This window comes from Simochromis diagramma, unplaced genomic scaffold (genome assembly GCF_900408965.1).
Source record: "Simochromis diagramma unplaced genomic scaffold, fSimDia1.1 OVJJ01000304.1, whole genome shotgun sequence".
Taxonomy (NCBI): domain Eukaryota; kingdom Metazoa; phylum Chordata; class Actinopteri; order Cichliformes; family Cichlidae; genus Simochromis; species Simochromis diagramma.
This window is the reverse complement of record NW_024387030.1, coordinates 8,554,198-8,574,700: the sequence shown is the minus strand read 5'-3', so window position 1 is coordinate 8,574,700 and position 20,503 is coordinate 8,554,198. Positions and strand designations below refer to the sequence as shown.

Below are 20,503 nucleotides of genomic sequence, written 5' to 3'. Positions count from 1 at the left end.
TGAGGGGCGGCCAAAGAGTAAACTTTAAGTAAGTACTGAATATTATGTCACTTATTTATGTGCAAATGTTTAATAACGAAGAACATTAAACATTACTGTTGGCCACATGTCGGCAAAGTTATGTGACATTAGTGACATTTGTACTAACTTGATTTTAAAGCCTTTACTTTAAAATATACGCCGTTCAGTAGCTGACCTTAATCTTACAGAGAATGATCAAAGCTCATGTAGAAACAAACAAACAAATGAACAAAAGATTTTCTCCTTCATTTCTGTCAAACAAAGCTGTATGACACGTTTCCAGCTGTTAGTATCATGGTTGCTAGGCAACCTGGGCAGCGCAACGGAGGCTGGACCGTCCCATTTCACAAGCCTCGCACTTCCGGCCTTAGCGGTCTTTGAGTACGCGGCCCTTGAGGATCGTTGAGGCTGCGTACTTTAAGGCTGCAGACCCTGAATTGGGATACAGCCAAGGTTTCGGGTGAACCCGCAGTGAAACCTAGCCCCACCCTATCATGTGATTTCCTGAGGTCAAATGGCCCAGGATGTGAGTGGGCGTTAAGGGGCCTGGGAAAGGATCTCAAAACTGGCCTTAATGCCCACTATTTAACTTCACTGTCACATGTTTCTATACAAAAAGTGTAGTCAAAATTTAAACTTGAATTGTCAGTGACAGGTGTATTTTAGATGTGACACAAGGGCAAGTGAGAAAAAGAGCACTCAAACTGTGCACCAATAATGTATGTGTTTGTATCCTGTTCTAAATAAATATAAAAGAAATATGTGGGGGGTCTGTTCTAAAATTTTAATAAGATTTCAATTCATACAGCGTCAAAACACAACCACAAGGAGGTGCCTCAAGGGGCTTTTTATTGTGATGTAAAGATCCTCCAATATTACAGAGAAAACAAATAAACCGTTCCTCTGAAAATGTTTTAGAGAAAAGGGAAGTTTAAGGAGCAGTCCATGCAGGTGGGTTAAGTACGGAGCCCCGCAGGGGACATGGGGGAAAAAAAAATTAAGACGGACTTTTGCGAGATCTCGCAAAAGTTTTGTGAGATCTCGCAAAACTAGGGATCTCGCAAAAGTTTTAGCCGCATTCTTCGGACGCCGGCTCGAAGCCGATCGGGAGGTCGAGGCACGATGTGCCGGGAAAGCGGTGTTCCTCCCGGCTGTAGTAGGTCTCGAGCTAACGGGAAGAATGCAGCTAAAACTTTTGCAAGATCTCACAAAACTTTTGCGAGAGCCCGAGTTTGTTTTGCGAGATCTCACAAAACTTTTGCGAGATCCCGAGTTTGTTTTGCGAGATCCCGAGTTAGTTTTGCAAGATCTCGCAAAAGTCCGTCTTAATTTTTTTTCCTCCCATGTCCCCTGCAGGGCTCCGTAGTTAAGTGATGGCTTTTTAAGTAATGGTTTAATTACTGGCACCTTAATGGATGTAGCCTATTATTAGAGATAGGTGACATTTGGGATTAAAGCATTTGTAGTTATTGAAATTAACTCAGAAGAATTAATCAGAGTGCAAGAGTCCAAAAAATATTAATAGTGTTTAAAGCAGCTGTACGTAATGATGAGTCTGTGAGATGGTTACTAGTAATTTTTCTCTAATGGTTGAATTTTTATTTGTGAATAAATTCATAGAGCTCTGAATTTTTGTCAGTGCTGAAAAGAAAACTAGAGTTGTTTTTTTTTCTTTTTTTTAAAAAAAAAGGAGCAAAAAGCTCTTTTCCAGGCTGGAGGTCTTCTAAACTACTGAGATGCCAATTTGACTCCAGCTTATCTACTTTAAGGTGAACCTTTGAGAGTTAAACCAGGGAGTACAGTGACTTTCAAGAGTTTAGGTAGCTGCTCTGCACTGTGTTGGCACATGGCACTGAAGAAGATAAAAGTGGAGGAATTATATCCTTCAACTTAGTCACAGCACTTTCAGAACGACATCTACTGTAATGAAATTTATTTCTCACCTTAGTGTAATCTATTATTGTAAAATTTAGATGTTAATAAAAATGATCGGATAAAGACAAGCCAATTCATCTAATAACAGATTAAATGCAGAGTTGAGGCTGTCATTTTCAGCATCTAAATGGATATTAAAATCACACACTATAATTATTTTATCAGAACTAAGCACCAAATCAAATAAAACCTCTAAAGTCTAAAAATAAATCCGGGGTGAGGTGAGGCATTATAGTAGAGAGAACCAGAGCTTTGCACTTGCAACTAAAGGCAATCCTCTCATGCCAATTACACACTGGCTTTCCAAATATATTAAAAGTCCTAGCAGCATCAGTCACAGTCAACATGCTTGCTTTAGAGATTTGATGCAGTTGTCTGCCACTAATATTAGTATATCACCTCAGTGTGATACATTTTAATACTTATATGCTTTAAAAGGTATACTCCAAACACAACAACATATATTTGCTGCACAAAAAGTGCCCAATCTTTCAGTCACTAAATTAACACATTCTGACAGTTTAGACAGTTAACACATTGCATTTTAAAATGCAACAACTGGCTGAGGCCCTTCCCTGCTTTCCTAAGATTGACGATAAATAAATTAATAAATAAACACATTACTCATACAATTCATAAAAAGTATCACAAACAGTAGTTGTCTTGACACTAATTCTGACAGTTCAGAAATCATAAAAAGATCAGAAAAATCATGTATAATTAATCCAGTGGGGAAAAGTTAAAGTGTGATTGCAATTATTTTGAGTTTGAATCAACCATCAGCTATATTATTGAGGAATTACCTTTGAATGAAATGAATGAATGAAAAGTAGTGATGTGCGATACCACTGATTTCCTTTCCGATTCGATACCAAGTAAAATTCAGGGTGGTATCGACGATACTGATCCGATACCGATACTCTGTACAAAAACTTTTATTTATTGTATCTCAAATTATAGCATCATAATGATTACAGGACATCAGATTACTTGTTCTTATCACTTAATAATGCAGAGTTCATCATATAGAAATAAAAAACCTGAAGTTGTGCGCTATCTGAACACGTTGCCTGCTTGCAGCACTAAAGAACTCCGTGAGAGACGTCTGTCTCGCCCTAGCATCACCTGTCCTTCTCCTCCTCTTCAGTTCGCCTCAACATACGCTCGTCATATTCTGTGATATGATTTACTCTGAGGTGTTTGACAAGGTCAGTGGTGTTGCGGCAACACCTCACTTTTTTGCCACATGTATCGCAAACCACGTCTCAGCTGTTTGTGGAGGTAAAATACGTCTGCACATTACTCCAATTATGCTCAGCCATTGTTATGAGTGTCCACCAGGTTTGTATTGTGATAGTGCGTAAAAGGCTTCACATTTTTATTTATGATATTCATACCTCGAAGTGTTTAAAGCCATCGATTCTGTTCAGAGTCAGAGGTCCAGCAGATGTTATTACATGTTGGTAATATGTAAAACCTTAATATGATATGATGGTTAATCTTGATGTTGTGTCCTACTGTCCATGAGATTATGTTCTTTCTCTTTGGTTTGCTCTTTTTAGGACATAATATGGCATCTACAACTTTTTACAGAATCCTGCGACCCCTTCTGCTTGGTACTTTTATACTGGGATGCTTTGTGCCTTATGGGTCCATCGTAGCAGCAGAAGGGGAATAGGATTTTGTACCACCCAGCAAAAACAAGCTGATGTGCTGGATTGTAAGCAACTGGAACCAGCACCACATACGGGTGAAATATTATAATGAACTCTACAAACACATTGAGGTTCATGCATATGGACAGGCCTTTGGGGAGTACATCTCTGACCAAGACTACTTCCCCACCATCACCAGCTGCAAATTCTATCTGGCATTTGAGAACTCCATCCACAAAGATTATATTACAGAGAAACTTTACAACCCACTCAATTTGGGGACAGTGCCAGTGGTTTTTGGCCCACCCAGGAAGAACTATGAGAACTTTATCCAGGGAGACTCCTTCATTCATGTTAATGACTTCAGCTCGCCCAAGGAATTGGCTGATTACCTGCTGCTCCTGGACAAAAATGAGGAAATGTACCTCAGGTACTTTGAGCGGCGGCGACACTTTAAAGTAAAGAAGGCCTATTTTTAGGCAGAGCACACATGCCTGGCTTGTGATTACTTGCGAAGGCACAAAGAATACAAGGCATTTGATAACCTTGATAAGTGGTACTGGGGTAACTAGAGATTTGAAGGTCTACGTGGACCTTGTTATATTGTTGAAGGCAGAGCTAGTGTGTACTAGTGATGAATTCACCTATGCATTGTTTACAAAAGTCCAATCTGAAAGGGGTTTAACAGGGTCATGTACTTATTGAGTCTTTTTGAAATTATGTAGTTTTCATTTGCAATGCTAATCAAACTGTTATTTATCTTTACATACTTACACTAATGCGAAATCAGGAGTGACTTCACTCCCAAGTTAGTGTGTACGAAAAACAGCATTTGTTTTTGTCCATAGCAAGGTAGAGTCATTCAGGTATCACAGGCAATATAACATAATAAGTGCTTTTTGTGCTTAAAAAAGACATTCATGGCTTATTTAGTAAGTCGCAAATATACAATAGTGGCAGTACAGATTAAAAGTTTAAAATTTTACTACTGTGTACATTTAATGCAGCCATCATGGACCCTTAGTTTCGGTCTACATGGGCTGCTCTAACTATCTGAGAGGGAAATTCCACTTGAGGAGGTGTTCCAGATTCAAATTCCGACTGGGAACTCTAAAATTCGGATTTCCAACGTCTCCAGGCACGCACCATCAGACAGATGGTCATTATGCATTTGTAGATTTGAATTGGAGATCTTTACCCTGGTGGTATCCGACAGAAGGTGTCACTGTTATGTGAGAGGGAGGTTGCTAATTAATATTGCTGTGAATTGTTTATTGTCTCTTGTATTTTTGTCACAGTGTTTTGGATACCATGTGGATGATGATTGATAGCACAGCACAGAGCCATTGTACTGCAATATGAAACTCCCACACAAATTTGTCATTTCTGACTGACTGCATTAAGCAGAAAGAGCATTTAATGAGCACATAGTATATCGACTTGATTAGGCTATTTATTTGAGTGATGCACTCTCATCCCACTTTATGTCTTCAGATATATAGACTGATATTGTTTCATGGTTTCGGGCAGACTTTGACATATGGGTAAAGTAAGTATTAACTAAGATCTAATGAAATTGGCTCCCATGTGAAGAAAACAGTGAAAGATGTGATCTGTTTTCATGCTTGCTGCAAGGTTATCTATGTTGTTGTATAATCATCATACCACAGTGTTGTTTGGGAGTAAGTGTCTGCATATGGAAAATGTGATTCTCGATTATTTTATTTATTTATTTATTTTAAATATAGCGTTACACCTCATCCTTGATGTGTCCACTGATACAAAATAGAATAAAAAGAGTTATTTTCTTATGGAGTATGGTTCCAAATGTCATAGTGGACCCTGCATTCAAACAATGTAGTGAACTGAAACAGGAATTGGGTTTTTTTAATCTGTTTTTTGGGTGTCTTCTGTCTCCTTCATGTTCTCTCTCTTTGCTTTTTTTTTTTTTTTTTTTTTGCACAAAAACAAAGAAAAGGAGCTTTAGCTTGTCTATCCTCCTGTTTAAATTTGTTCGTGGATCGCTGCTGCACCGGAGAGTAATTCTCTAGATGATATATGACCTGGTTTCCCTAAAAAAAAAACGCTGTAGTTTTAGGGGTTAGGTGGGATGTTGTTTCTCCAGAAGGTACCATTTGAGGCCAGTTCACTGAAATAATCCGTTAGAAGTCAGTTAATTTTTTTTCGCCATCGTTGTATCTTGCCAGCTGCTGTGTTTTACTGTATATGTCTGACAGTGTCAAAAAGAAAATAAAGATTTGGACAAACTAATGATTTTTTCTTCTTTTTTCCAATGATGCCCGTTCATAATGTATTACATGACAAAGGATGGCTGGATTATGCTAAAACTATCTGGAAAAAACATAATGCTTGCTTTTACACATTTGGAAATTCACTTCTATATGAGCAAGGTACCTACACACTGCTCCCTGGGCGCTGGATTGGTGGCTGCCCACTGCTTCACTGAGTGAATGGGTTAAATGCAGAGGAATAATTTCCCTAAGGGATTAATAAAGTATACATTATTATTATTATCATTATTATTATTATTATTGTTATAAACCCGGCTAGCCAGCATAACTTAGCATAAAAATTGAAAACAAACAAACTCTTGTAGTGAAGCTGAGCTCTATAAAAGCAGCACAACCATTTTAAATGGGGTTAAACAAATACCTGTTTAATCCCCATACAGCTGTTTCCCCTGTAACTATGTTAAGCTAAGCTAGGCTAAACAGCTGCTGCCGTAGTGTCATAGCGTTTACACAGACATGACATTTGTATCAGTTGCATCTTGGCAGGAAAGCAAATAAGCTTATTTCCTAACTATTCCTTTAAATTTGTCTTATAAATATTATGTCAACATTCTCATTTTTCAAGTTAAAAATGAGAATTGGCTTGAAATATTTTGCAGGATGATACCTAATGTGCATTCTTGCATCTATATCAAATGTCATTTCCACACTCAATGCCCACACTGTTCTACATTGCCATGTAATGCAGGCGGCAGTATAAATAGCCATCCAAAAGCCTTGATAACTGATTGATGAGAGGGACGAGAGAGTGTTGTGGTGGTTACAAATCAATCTTCCGGCTGTTGTTAGTTACCCCATATCCTCACTGGTACTTTGGTATTTCCAGTCATCCAATACACCACGCAGAGATGACACAGTTTTGTCAAGTACCTCCACTCAACGCCACAGGTCAACATGGGTGTTGCTGAGATCAGTGGCAGAAATAATCCATCCATGTCAATTGGGGATTAATGTGAAAGTTCAGACGGTGGTGGGGAGATTGTCCATGCCACAGACAAGGGTCACTGTCCCTAACTGTAGATTTCACATTTGCTCTGTTGCACACAATACAGAACATTTCACAATGGTCATATCAGAGATGACTTGTACCGATGAACCTGGAGGTAATTATCACTCACTTTGCACTTTGCATTTCCTTTCATCTTCCTTCTAGCCTCTATCCTAGTTTTTTTTTTTTTAACAACCCCATTTCCAAAAAAGGAAGCTGCGTAAACTATAAATAAAAACAGAATATAGTGATTAGGAAATCTCACAAATCCACATTTTTCACTGTATAAAACACAGAAAACTGAAAATGTTTAATCTGAGAATTTCTCCATAAGATTCTCCCAGAATATTTTGATGATATTATGCAGTCTAGACGATAACTGTTATGTTAGATGCAGTTTTTTGTAGACTGGTGAACCTCTGCCCACTTTTGAAAAACTATGCCTCTCTAAGATACCCAATACCAACACCCAAAACCAACACTGATGTGTTGCCAATTAACCTAATTAGTTCCAAAATTTCCCACCAGCTATTTTTTTAAACATTTAAATTCCTACCACACTAATGAGTGTGTGGGTTGTTTTTTTTTTATAATTGTCTAAAAATCTGAAGCATGTTTACATTACACTTGTTTATTTATGCTTCACTGCTTGTCTTTCAGTAAGCATGAAGCTACCATTACAGGATGGTGTTGCCGAACACAGAAGAAAGAAGAGAAGCTTTCTAGAAGGCATGTTAGAATTTAAATACTTCCAAATGCCTACAAAAATTCTAACATTCAGCGCTACACTGTCATTCGAAGTGAAACGCTAACTTTACCTACAGCTGATCCAAATACCACAAAATAAGGCAAGTCACCAGAGAACATTTCAGTGGGTTGTAGCAAAGTCCTTCTTCTACAAAGTCTCCGGCTCTACATGCCTAAGAGGTGACAATTCTGTCTCCTCTTTAGTAATGTGATCAGATTTCTGGCTCTGTAGCACATCTTGTCACTTGCTCATACCATGACTCACTTTGGTGAGAACTAGAGTGGGGATTGAGGAGCAGAGTTGGTGAAGGCATAACCCTGGCATTCACGGAGGCCTCCCTGAAGGGGTGTAATGTTTTGTGAGATTGTAGACTTAGTAGATTGTATTTTCCTCCCCCCGGCGACCCCCCCAGTGTGGCTATCCTGTTCAGTTAGAAATATTGTGTTGAAAGCAGACTCTCCACATGGCAGAAAAGCACAGAGGCCTGCTCAAAGGGCAGCTTTCTGTGAGTCCACTTATTAACTACTGGGGCAGCTCCTCATCTCAATCTAATGGATCCCACTTATGCTGTCATCACCATGCCAACCAGCTGTCAGCTTTGGTGCAGTGAGGCTTTTGTGCTTCAGAGAGATGCAACTGTGTCGTGTTGATCTGTCTCAGTCTACAACAAGTCACCACCTCAAAGGAGCCACCAAAGTAAATGCTTCTCTTCTTCTCTGCGATCATTTGATTATTGTAAAGCCTGAATACATTAAGATAAGAGGACACCTGAGTCCAGGTCAAATAAAGGCCTATTTATTGGGGCTTGACAGGCCACATAAGAAATCTGTTGGCAGTTGCCCACTTGCTGACTTCAGAGGATTATGCGGGCAAAAAGGAATATGCAAGATCAGCAAGCTCTTTGCTTGGCAGAGTTGGCGCTGTCTGCTCTAGAAGTTAATAATCCAAGAGACAACAACCAGCACCTGCTTCCCATCAGATACAAATCAAAGCCGCGATAATAAAATCACAACCATGCCTGCACAGATTATCAGATAGAGCTGCAATAAACAATAATCTCCGCTTTAATATCCAATGAATAACACTGGCGGTTGACATGCAATTTATTTCTCATGGTTTTCGTATTATGGCAACACACTCAGGGAGAGGAGTAAGAGTTTTTGTTTGGTGGAGAATATAGGTCACCTCCTCCCTGCCTGCGTGTCACATGACGACAGACATACAGAGAAGCAATGCAACAAAGATTAGAAGCTTTCGCAAGGCAGTGGCCGCACTGGTCCTACAGTTGGGTTGCTTGGTTTGTTTACATTTTGTGTGGCTTTTTGATTTGCAGCCACTGCTATGAAGAGCAGCGGGAGACAAGGATTCAATACAGTGATAACTTAATCCAGAGCACCAGACAATTTGGTGTAATCCAGTGGATCTGCTTAGAATTAAGAAGAACCTGAAGGATGCTATGACTTGAAATCAGAAATATATATACATATTTAAATGTATTACAAATAACCTGCCTGAATTACTGACATGAAATTGTTATTTTGTGCTTAAAGCCTAAGATAACACATATAGCGTAGGTAAAAAAAAAATAGCATGGTGTTACATTATCCCTCAGAGGTTTGTAGATACCGCCTACATACACTGCAAAACCATGTACCAGCATCATCTGCTGATCCCAAAATGGATTTAGTACCAGAGTGTAATTCTAGATGAATTTCTTCACAAGGAGTGCTACTGGAGTTAATGTAGGGAGAAGACAAAGGGGAATAGAGTTCATCTACACAAAACTGCATTCCTGTCAGCCTCATCACTATCACTGACCTTCCTGTGTGTGTGTGTGTGTGTGTGTGTGTGTGTGTGTGAGGGATTAAACCAGTGGGTCGGGCTGGTGGTCTTCCCAGGCTATTTTTATGAAGATGTCTGCTCCCCTGATCCTTTGGAAAACTGATCGGAGCATATGTTCAATGATTCAAATGCAATTAGTCAACCGTCAATCAAAGACGTAGGTGAATTTAAATGTTTAAACGGGTAGGAAAGAACGAGAGGAGTAACAAGAGTATCGCTATTAGCAGGATGGTCACCATTTAAACTGTCATTACTGCTCCTCCTCTCTTATTTTGCTGGGGATGGATTGAAGGCCCACAAGCACGCAGCTTCACCCTTCTGAAGTGCTGCCAAGGTGCTCTCAATAGCCACTGAGAGGTCCTGGCAATATAGTTCAGTACCTGGCAGTCACAAAGCTGCTGGCACCTACTTCTCATAAGCCATCTGCAACTGCTTGTGTGTGTAGGAGGCACTGACAAAGGCCACAAGTGTGTCCAGACATGTTACAGTATCCAAATGACTAACCATCTCTGCTGTGGTACCACTGTCCAAGCTGATAATAGTGTGTTGAAAAGATTTAGCATTTTCAAGCTCAAATCTTCTCTTTTAATGTACTGTCTGTATACATATGGAACTGATTTGGAAGCCTTACATTATTTATATGGTGGTCAGTCATGTTTCCCAACAGTAATCTTCTTGTGCTAAAGTTGCAAATCTCTCTGCTTTTTTGCATTCGGGGGATGAGACAACAAAGAATAAATCAGTCCAAAGGCTTAGAGATCAGCACACCATCAACTCCCTTAAAAGGTGCAGAACGATGCAGTGAAGTATGTCCATTCTCCCCGGAGATCACTGCTAATAAGAGGGCCTGTATTTATAGAAGAGCCCCCCTAGTGGATACCCCATAATCCTGCCTGACCCCTTTTCATCCCTGCCCCATCCCTGTGCCTCTGCAGTCTCTGGCTTCAGTCTCATCCTCACCCTGAATCAACTGAGGTAGAGAACTCTTTAATACAACACTGTTGTTTTTTTTTCCCTTTAAATTATTTTTGAAAGAAGGGGAAATTGCTTGTCCTCTTTACTTGCTTGATGAGAAAGAGGATAAATTGCCTGGACTATTATTACTTTTCCCTATCTCTCCTGTTCTTCCTTATTGTTCATTTTTTTCTCCTTCTGCTCTCTTTGACCTGCAGCTAAGAAAAGCAAATAAGATGCCCACCAGCGAGCGTTTAGACTGCCATTACTGCAAAGACTCCCTGCTGGGGAAGAAGTACATAATGAAAGATGACACGCAGTACTGCACTAAGTGCTACGAGAACTTGTTCGCTAACAACTGCGAGGCATGCTCCTTACCAATCGGCTGTAACTGCAAGGTAAGGAAGCAACAGTGTAGACAGTGAGAATAGTGTAGTGCGAGATGAGAATGTGAGGTTAGTGGTTTGAGTCTGTAGATGAGAAATGTGGAAGGATTTCAGTTTTAGAGCTGTTAAATGAACCATTAGCCTTACAGAACATCAATAATAATCACATGCAAAATATTTGCAGGATCTCTCCTATAAGGATCGTCACTGGCACGAGCAGTGCTTCAAGTGTGGCAAGTGCAGCCGCTCTCTAGTGGAAAAGGCCTTTGCCGCCAAGGATGATTTGTTGCTCTGCATTGAGTGCCATGCACAGGATTACTCCTCCAAGTGTACCACCTGCAAGAAAACCATCATGCCAGGTACATGCAGTGATGATGGTACTGGATAATGTCACCTGAAAGCTAGATCATAATATAGTGTTAAATATATATTCAGAGGTTATGGCTAAAATTTAAGGATAAGGCAGCAATGAATTGGTGAAACCTCTTAAAGTATCGACTTTGAAGCTACAATGAACAAAAAGATATGCCTGGGAAAATCTAAATTCAACAAGTTTTTATTACACACATTTATTACACACATTTATTTCTTTTTATTACACACATTTATTTCTTATTGGGGAAAAAAAAAAGAGTTCAAAAGACTAGAATTTCTTCCTTTGCCTAAAATTCTTTCCAAGATTATTTCAGTTGCATCATCCCCTCCCTGCAGACAAAGCAGGCCAGCTTTGGGCCGCGGTGTGTTTCTGTCATAGAGGGACCATATGCTGACTAAGCTGCTCTCGTCCCGTGTGCCAGGTTCCCGCAAAATGGAATACAAGGGGAACAGCTGGCATGAGACCTGCTTCCTGTGTCACCGCTGCCAGCAGCCAATAGGAACCAAGTCCTTCATCCCTAAAGACACCGGTTACTTCTGTGTGGCCTGCTTCGAGAAGCAGTTTGCATACCAGTGCTCCGCTTGTAAGAAGGTAGGGTTACAGCTGAGTGGATTACGTGTATTGAGTGCTACAGTAAATCCCCCTGACTCTGGCATTTTTGTGTTAGTCACACTGCAGGGAGGAGAATAAAGAGAAGAAATGGGAATAGCACTGTATGTCTCTATTTGCTAAGAGCTCTATTTCTCTTGCTTGTGCTTCTTCTAGGCCATCACAACAGGTGGGGTGACCTACCAAGAGAAGCCCTGGCACCGCGAGTGTTTTCTGTGCATTGGATGCAGAAAGCAGCTGTCAGGCCAGCGCTTCACCACCAGAGAAAATTACCCCTACTGCCTGGAGTGCTTCAGCAACCTATACGCAAAGAAGTGTGTGGGCTGCACCAAGCCCATTACTAGTGAGTTTTCATTCTACTCACATTTAAGCTTTTAAGTTTGTGTTGTCGAGGGAGTGTTGGCAACACAAGGTGATGATTTTACATTGACATGAATGCATGGCTCTCTGATGCGTGCAGGTCTGGCAGGAGCCAAGTACATCTCCTTTGAGGAACGCCAGTGGCACAGTGAGTGTTTCACCTGTATGCAGTGCTCTGTGTCACTGGTGGGGCGTGGCTTCCTCACCCAGCGTGACAACATTTTGTGCACTGACTGCGGGAGGGACAAATGACCTTTACATGCCAGGATCACAGCTCTACCCAAATGACAACAACGCCTGCTGTCTGATAGAAATACTGTGGATCTACGAAAGTCTCGCACAAGAATGCCTTGCACATAAAAAGCCTTCAAGTGTCATTATTTTGGTGTGTTTGTTTTTTTTTTTAAAAAGAAGACATTATCTCTTGTATGTCACTCACACACACCCACACACAGATTTTAAAGTCAATCTGGCATGTATGTTTTTCTTGATGACAAAGCAATCATTAGCTGTCTGATGCAGTTTATTGTACATCTGTTGTGCCTAGATATAAACGTATCCACACTAAAGAAACAATAAATGATGCATGATTTTTGGATTTGCCTCAGGTGAAATATGTCTTGCCATATAAATCTTTTTTAGTACTGCTTTTGTTCATCTCATCATAACTTAATCTGCTCCGGGCCTTTTGTATATTTAACTCAAATTCCATAGTGAGGACAGAGGGCACAAAGTTCACTGTAACAGATATAGCTGCGGTGGTAGGTTTTTTCTGTTTTTATGACCACAGTGTCTTCTCTCAGTCATCCTTGGGGCAATCATCGCTATAAAACAATCCCCCTTGCTGTGTTTCTGTTGCCTCTTGACCTCATCACACCCATCTCACGGACATTGTAAACAAACTCAAACAAACCACGATCAGCAGATCGCTTCTGCCTGTCCATTATCCACTGACCAAAGTGACCGCTTCAGCCCTACGCGCATACCAAGAACACAAGAAGCCGTAAATGTGGCCACCTCAAAAATATCCATCTTCTTCACCATGAACTTGTAAAAGTTGGTTTTCTTGGTGAGGCTGTTGGATGAGTTGTGTAAGTGTCCTCACATGGCAGGATGAGCGGTAAAAAATGCTGACATAGATTTCCTGTCAGGATATAGTCACATGGGGGGAGTTGTAACTTTTTTACACTTCATAAACTTGTAGAGGAATTAGAGGAAGGTTGGACAACAGAAAGGTAGGAACATCTTACTGTGTTTAGCTTTGATTTAAGCATATATCAGTGAGTTTTGAAAGAACTCCTTTTTCTTCTGCTTGAACTGCATCCCATTATTCAACATTAATACTTTTTTGCAATGGCTTTTAGTGCCTTCAGACAAGCTCACATATATGAAAAACGAGCAGTCTCGAAAGAGGACAAATCCTGCATCCAGTGCCTTGAGTGCTATGACCAAAATGTTTACATAGGGACTAAAGATGCAACAGTCCAACACCTCATTCTGACAAGCAGCACAAATGGAGACAAGAGCCCTGGCCTGACCAAAATCAGAGAAGGTAGGGCAAGAAAACTAGGCTCAAGCAACTCTGTAAATCAACTGAGGGCAGTCCCACTTTTCAACCATCTGCTGGTCCTGTGGGACCGGAGCGTTACTGCCCTCAACATGTTTTCCTTAGAGCCTGTTCCTGCTCTGAAGAAGATCCAGCATGTGTCTTTGTTCGAGGTGTGCGACTCATTGCTCGCATCGGAGGGGACGTGTGTGCAGATGGTGACGTCTTCCAGCCGCAGGAAAGTGCTCCGGATCCATGTGGTGGGAGTGGACAGGTGGGAGGTTGTAAAGGAAGTCTCTGTGCTCCAAGACCCTGTGGCCTTGGCGGTGGATGGTGCAACTCTGTGTCTTGCCACCAGTGACAGGTACCTCCTCTGTGATATTCAGACTGGGAGCTGTGAGGAGCTCTTTCCTCATAATCACAGCAGGCAGCATGTTATCGTTACCTCACTGGGAGAAGGAGAATTCCTCTTGAATGGGCCAGAATTTTTAGGTAAGAGCTGCCAAAATATCCAACAGGCTTTACATTCATGTGCCATTATTCTTAGCTTCTAAAACAGCTCATTTCATATCACTCATAAGTCATTAATCCATCTAGCCAGAGGATATTTATTTTGCCAAGATATCATTTCTCCATTCTCATCCCTCAGGCATGTTTGTGATGAAGACAGGGATATGCCAGCGCCCTCCCCTGCAGTGGCCTCAGGAGGTGCTGGCAGCCGGGGCATGTTTCCCTTACGTCCTAAGCCTGCAGCCCGAACTGTTGTCTGTTTACAGCATGTTGGATCAGCAACGCAAACAGACTGTGAGTCTCACTGGAGCAAGGGGTCTACTTTCCACTTCAGGTAAATCCAGCGACATCAGTTTCTCATCTGATCCAGGTCAGATTAATCGCAAAGAGCCTGCTTTTGTTTTTAAAAGACGTAGTCATGTTTGTCTCAGTTTGCTCAAATATAGTCAGTCGTTCTTGCGCCTTCTGAGAGTTTCTAAAAACCAAAAGCAAATGTCCCCTCAGATGGTGTGTTAGTGTTCACAGAGAGAGACATTTTCAGCCTGAGCCTGGTGGCATTCGAAGAGCAGATCCAGGCACTTGTAAGGCACCAAAGGGTTGAGGAGGCCTTATTGCTGCTGGAAGGGGCTCAAAGCCGTCATCCACTTGACTCATACAAGGTGAAACAGAATTTATAGGCACACTGAAGGATGCAAACTCACATCACACTGATTTTAAAATATAGCTTTGGCGTTATCAGGTAGCCTCCAAATCTTTTACTTTTGCTGCCTGCTTGTGTGCTGCTGTAGCTCCGGCTGCTTTGTACAATCATATTGACTTTCAGATTCATGCATTACAAACCCAACTAGCAATGCATAATATGGTTTGAATTTACCATTGATCAGACTGTCAAAGCATAGACTTGTTACCTTACAGAGAGTATACGCAGGTATATTCGATATCGATGAATGCAACTGAAGGCAGCAGATGGCGTTTGACTTTTAGCGTAATCTGTGCCACGTCTCAGCTTACAGGTTAAAGATGAAGAGGCTAATTAACACAATCATGAATCATAGACATTTCCCATTTTTCTGCTACTTGTTTTTCTTGAAGTGTAACATTTTAGCCTCAAGAGAGTCACAGTGTCTTCTGCCTCAGTTATTTCAGTTCACATATTGGTGCGTTAAATATGCTCATACAATATGTGCCTGGTTTAAAAATAAGACTATTTTCCCCTCGCAGGAGCTACAGAAGGCCATCACTTGCCTGGCTGGATTTGCTCATTTTTACCAGGAGGGTTTTTCCCAAGCCAAAGATCTATTCATGTGAGACCAAACTCCCTCTCCCATAACAAAACACTCCAAAATACATGCTAAATAAATCTCAGAACACTGCTTTAAAGATGTGTACTTTCTGCTTCTTCCATATGTAAAAATGTATACTTATTACCCACTTGAACAGTAAAGGTGAGCTGGACCCGAGAGAAATCATCCGCCTGTACCCGGATATGTGTCTCAGCGAGGACTTTCAATCTCATCTTGATCAAATAAACAAGGGCAGAGATCTCCAGGTGCTCAAGAAGGAGGACAGAAACAAATTTCATCATTACCTGGCCTTCCTGGGAGATTTTCTCAGAGCAGTAAGGGGGACAGAGAGAGGCCTGAAGTGCAGTAAGGAAGTGGACAGCACCCTCCTGAGGCTGTATGTAGAAATGAACGATGATGAAAAACTCCAACAGCTTGTTGCTTTTCCCAGTAAGTGCAGTCTGGACCTCTGTGTCCCTGTTCTGGAGCAACACCACAGGTGAAAATGAATCATTATTAGTTATACAAATGATCTGAAATCACACCTATAAATATGAATATTTTGCTTAGGACACAACCATGCTTTTGATTTTAGATTATTTATTTCAGATAATTTACTTTTTGAGAATCATTTTGACTTCTTTTCTTTTTTTCTTTTACAGATTTTTTGCTTTAGGTTCCCTCTACGAAAGCCACGGGCTGCACACTGATGCAGTAAAGGTACACCCCCCCCATCCAAAAAAACATCACATATGTTCACACAAACTTGATGTATGAAAGCAGTGTATTTTAACTGGTTGTATTCTTCCAGACTTGGGTGAAGATTACAGATGGCTTGTGTAAAGATTCTTCCTGCTCAGATGTATATGGACACATCGTGGCGACTCTCAGTCAGCTCAGAGACAAAGACACCGTGTGGGCATTTGCAGATTGGACTTTACAAAGAAACCAAGAGGTGCCTTTTTCATTTTTCACGCTCACTACCAAACTGCAGAGGGCAGAGTTGTACAATACAACTATGTATTGCAGACATAGAAAAGTGACAAATTAAAGGAAAATCTGAATTGCTTTGTCTGATTGGTGGAATGGCTTCTTCCAGGGCGTTGATACCCTCATCTGCAGTAGAGTCACTCAATGGTTAAATACATATGAAACTGTCTGAATCACCTGCAGTGACCTTTAAGGTTTGGTAGTGCATTGAACCACTATCATCAAAACACCAAATGAGGGGTTATCTTTAGAAAGAATCATATTCCATCCCTCCATCAGAGTCTGAGAAATGCTAAATAAATAAATGGTAAAGTGCATTAAAGCTGCTAAAGTGATTCATGGTCCCACTCCCATGCTTTACTAAGAAACAGTGAGGTGTTTTTTTTCCTTTAATCTGTCTCTGGTCTACATAAACCATATACTGTATATGTGGACATCAACCAGTGATTTATGTACTCCTGTTTTGAAGCCTTGAGCTGATCATTTTGGCTGTCATCGTCTTGTTTTAATGAAACTGAAGTTGATGAGGGTGTGGCAGATATGATTGAAAAACCAAGGGCCACTTTGTGCTCATATGGCAGCAATTTGTCAAACATAAAGTCAGTGGCAGAGCCAGAGGTTTTTTTATGTTTAAATTCTTGTTTTAAATGCCGATAAATCCCATAAGATTATTGGAATATAAATGTATCTGCGACTGTATACGTCAACAGCTCTAAATGGCACCACCTTTTTTGTAGAAATTGCCTTATAAACCAATTTGTAGTGATTAAATACATTTTACTTTATTTGATAAAGACAGGTGTGCAGATTTTCATCAAGCGCCCACCAGATGGTCAATTTGAAACACAAGATGTCCTCACATTCTTGGAGACGTTTCCACTGGCATTGATTTTCTATCTTGAGTACTTAATCCATGATTTAAATAGCGAGGTGGGTACACCAACAGCTCCTTAATCTAATAACCTAAATTAAATGCGCAGACATGATTGATGTAATCTGCCCCCCAGGAAGAGAGCCATCACAACCGTCTGGCCCTGGCATATGTTACTCAGATGCTGCAAAAGGAAGATGAAAGAGTGAGGGTGACCAGAGGGAAGCTGCAGCAGCTGCTATGGGAGTCCAAATTTTATAACATCTCCACAGTGCATGGTGTGTGAATTAGTGTGCGTATTAAAATAAATCATTGTGGAATTAGCAGCAAGTTAAAGTAAACGTCATGATTTTTAACTCATTGCAGACAGAGTAAAGTCAACAACCCTACACCCAGAAAAGGCCATTCTCCTTGGTAGGTCTGGTGAACACTACCAAGCACTGCAGATGCTTGTACATGAGGAGAAAGACCTCCAGGCTGCAGAGGCCTACTGCTGCAGGGCAGCCCAGGACCAGGACTCACAATTCAGGGAGGTCCTCCTGCTCACTCTTCTCCAAATCTACCTGAGCTCCAAGGATCTCACAGGCGCAGCTGTGGATCTTCTTAACAGCCAACCTCAGGTTTTTGCACTGGAGAAGGTACTCCAGCTCCTTCCTGAGTCCTGGTCTGTTCAACTGGTCTCTCAGTTTTTAGTCGTATCCCTCAGGGAAACCTTCCACCAGAGGCAGATGGTGAGATTGCAACAGGCTTTGGCCCAGGCGGAGCTCCTGAGGCACAAGGTCACTTGGGTGAGTTTAATGATACAGTTCACATTTTTACTGCAGTGAACACTGAATTTCTCCTTTTTCTTTATGAGCCCTGTTGCACTTTTACTCTCTCGTCTGCAGATGCAGGTCTCAAAAACAAAGTTCAGAGTGGACAAGCAGCAGAAATGTAGAGTTTGCCAGGGAGAACTTACAGAACCACACTTTGTCCGTAACCTGCGAGGTGAGGTGGTGCACATAAGCTGCATGGGCTACTCTGCATTATAACAACAGACTTTTTTTTTTCTCACTGGACTTTTAAGAATCTCCTTCATTTTTTACATTTCTGCTTCCAACCTGATGATTGGTCTGATCATAGAGCCAGACTCTACCAGAATCAAAGTCAAGGACAACTTTGCTACTAAGATTTCAAAAAAAAAATGTTTAAACAAAGGGATTCAAACTGGAAAAGAACAAGCAATGCAGTTTTTGCAGGCAACCATTTTTAGACAGATTGTAGACAGCAAGAGCAATAAAGTCAGTTGAGAAAAACCCTCAGGGGTGTATATTCACTGATCAGACAGTGGTATTTTACATGGAAACCACCTGTGGTCACCCTGATGACCAGAAGGAATATGGCCGTCCTCCACTGCTGTATATATACATCCCTGCCATCATGGTTTCCACTGTGTATATTTGTGTACACAGAGCTGGAAATAGACAGTCAACAACCGAGAGGCTGCACGTGAGAGACTTTTTTTTATTCAGCACAAGCATTAATAAACGTTTATTACACCCTGAAATAGAAATCACAATTGCAGGTTTAAAACTGGAACGTAAACACTGTGGTCAAAGTTTTGAGTCACTTTAATTTAATAAACTAATTTTACGAGCAAGCAAATGACATGTCTGCACCATCTATAGAATATTTTTTTCCCCAGCATCATTCCTGTATCATTAGAGAGCTTCCAAAAACTATCACACAAACTCCAGTGCGTCCACATGTACAGCATGGAAATCATCTGAACACTTAAACATATATCATTAAAGTCATAAAGTATTTGTCTGTTTGTGCTGTAATTTTGTCATTAAGGCTAACCATAGCAATTTCTTTATTCTGATGCATTTTGAGATAAGCGCTCAGGAGACGCCTAAAGCAGCAGCACTAACTCGGGCATGTGGTTGGACTGCTTAAGGTTTCAGCTGGAGCTGAGTGACTAATTGTAGTACAGATAAATGGGGAGGGGGGGGGGGGATTTCGTTGTTCTCACTGCAGGTCTTAAAGTTCATTTGATGTTCCACAATGTTGGTCTTAAGAAGCGTTTTGGGAGCGTAGCTAGGATTAAAGGCTACACGAATAATACACTTGACTTAAACTTTAACTTGAAAAGTGTCACCCTGGATGGATATATTTAACTTCAGGCTCTTATAAAAATGACGTGACTCACAAGACCCCAAAAAACTGTATTTTTAACTTCTTGCTTTCATGTGGATGCAGGAAAATTGCCACATCTCCTCCTTCATATCGGCTCCTTATAATTTTAACAATCTACGCATTTAGTTTTATATCATAAGCAATCTTGGATGGACAGCTGAAAGATATGAGTGTCCCCCCTCCCTTGATTCTTACTTGTTCCTCTCAGCTTATATAGACAGACAGGGAGGGCTGCTTCCATGTCATTGGCTGATCTTTGGGTTGTGCTGATGACCAGTAACCACTGGGTGGACCTGGGCCCGTGATTACATCCACTTCTTTCCTTCTCACGGATATCCTCAGGGACCGTTAATGCTGTTTTGAGCACTTGTGGTGATGCTATACCTCAAAAAATGTTTTTCCCACTTTGATTGTGTTGACCAATAGCCATAAGTAACCACAAGGTAAAAATACACAGGTACAAGTATGAATACGTCTTCTTCCACATAAACTAAGGCTGCAGAAAGAACATTTTGTGCATTAAAATGAGTTAAATTATTGTAATATTTCCAATTTGGTGCAAGCCTGGATCATCCAGGATGGCACTGATGATTATTTTACATAAAAGAGGAATGGATTGGATGCAAACATCAGCAGTTATGGAGGAAAGAGTGGTAGGCATCCAGACGTTGGTCTCCCATTATAAATATCTATGTCACCACAAAGTCAGCACGAGAGAGGAAAACAGGAACATTTTCTGCTTTTGCTTTTCTAAATTTAAGGAGGAAAAGAACTGTCTGATGTCTGGATTTTTGCATGTAGCTGTGTACATTGTTTTGGACTTTTTCTCTCCAACACTGTTTTTAGCAAATTAAAAATATACTTGACATTGTTTTGTCCCCTTGCTATATGAGAATCCTATGTTAAGGTGACAAAAAACCCCTTTAAAAAATGTCTGTC

General features: G+C 40.8%; 3 protein-coding genes across 4 annotated transcripts; all 3 read left to right on the top strand.

The window, feature by feature from the left end:
* The first annotated feature begins 3,508 nt into the window (after positions 1–3,508).
* Positions 3,509–4,667, top strand: LOC120739549 (4-galactosyl-N-acetylglucosaminide 3-alpha-L-fucosyltransferase 9-like). The gene has a single exon (XM_040041334.1). It carries the CDS (start codon positions 3,665–3,667, stop codon positions 4,088–4,090), a length of 426 nt encoding a protein of 141 aa, XP_039897268.1. The 5' UTR covers positions 3,509–3,664; the 3' UTR covers positions 4,091–4,667.
* Positions 4,668–10,135: 5,468 nt separating this feature from the next.
* On the top strand, positions 10,136–12,541 carry fhl5 (four and a half LIM domains 5). 2 transcript variants are annotated; one of them, XM_040042589.1, is made up of 6 exons: positions 10,136–10,476; positions 10,679–10,853; positions 11,026–11,200; positions 11,639–11,808; positions 11,983–12,169; positions 12,287–12,541. In XM_040042589.1, exons 2-6 carry the CDS (start codon positions 10,692–10,694, stop codon positions 12,436–12,438), a joined length of 846 nt encoding a protein of 281 aa, XP_039898523.1. In that variant the 5' UTR covers positions 10,136–10,476; positions 10,679–10,691; the 3' UTR covers positions 12,439–12,541. The 2 variants fall into 2 exon arrangements, with proteins under 2 accessions (XP_039898523.1, XP_039898522.1); XM_040042588.1 differs by having other exon boundaries at positions 10,138–10,476; positions 10,674–10,853.
* A 689-nt stretch (positions 12,542–13,230) lies between these two features.
* On the top strand, positions 13,231–19,191 carry si:ch211-266g18.9 (transforming growth factor-beta receptor-associated protein 1). Its single transcript, XM_040042587.1, has 11 exons — positions 13,231–14,224; positions 14,382–14,576; positions 14,747–14,901; positions 15,464–15,546; positions 15,683–16,024; positions 16,188–16,245; positions 16,337–16,480; positions 17,311–17,445; positions 17,523–17,664; positions 17,753–18,174; positions 18,274–19,191. Exons 1-11 carry the CDS (start codon positions 13,540–13,542, stop codon positions 18,415–18,417), a joined length of 2,505 nt encoding a protein of 834 aa, XP_039898521.1. The 5' UTR covers positions 13,231–13,539; the 3' UTR covers positions 18,418–19,191.
* Positions 19,192–20,503: the final 1,312 nt, after the last annotated feature.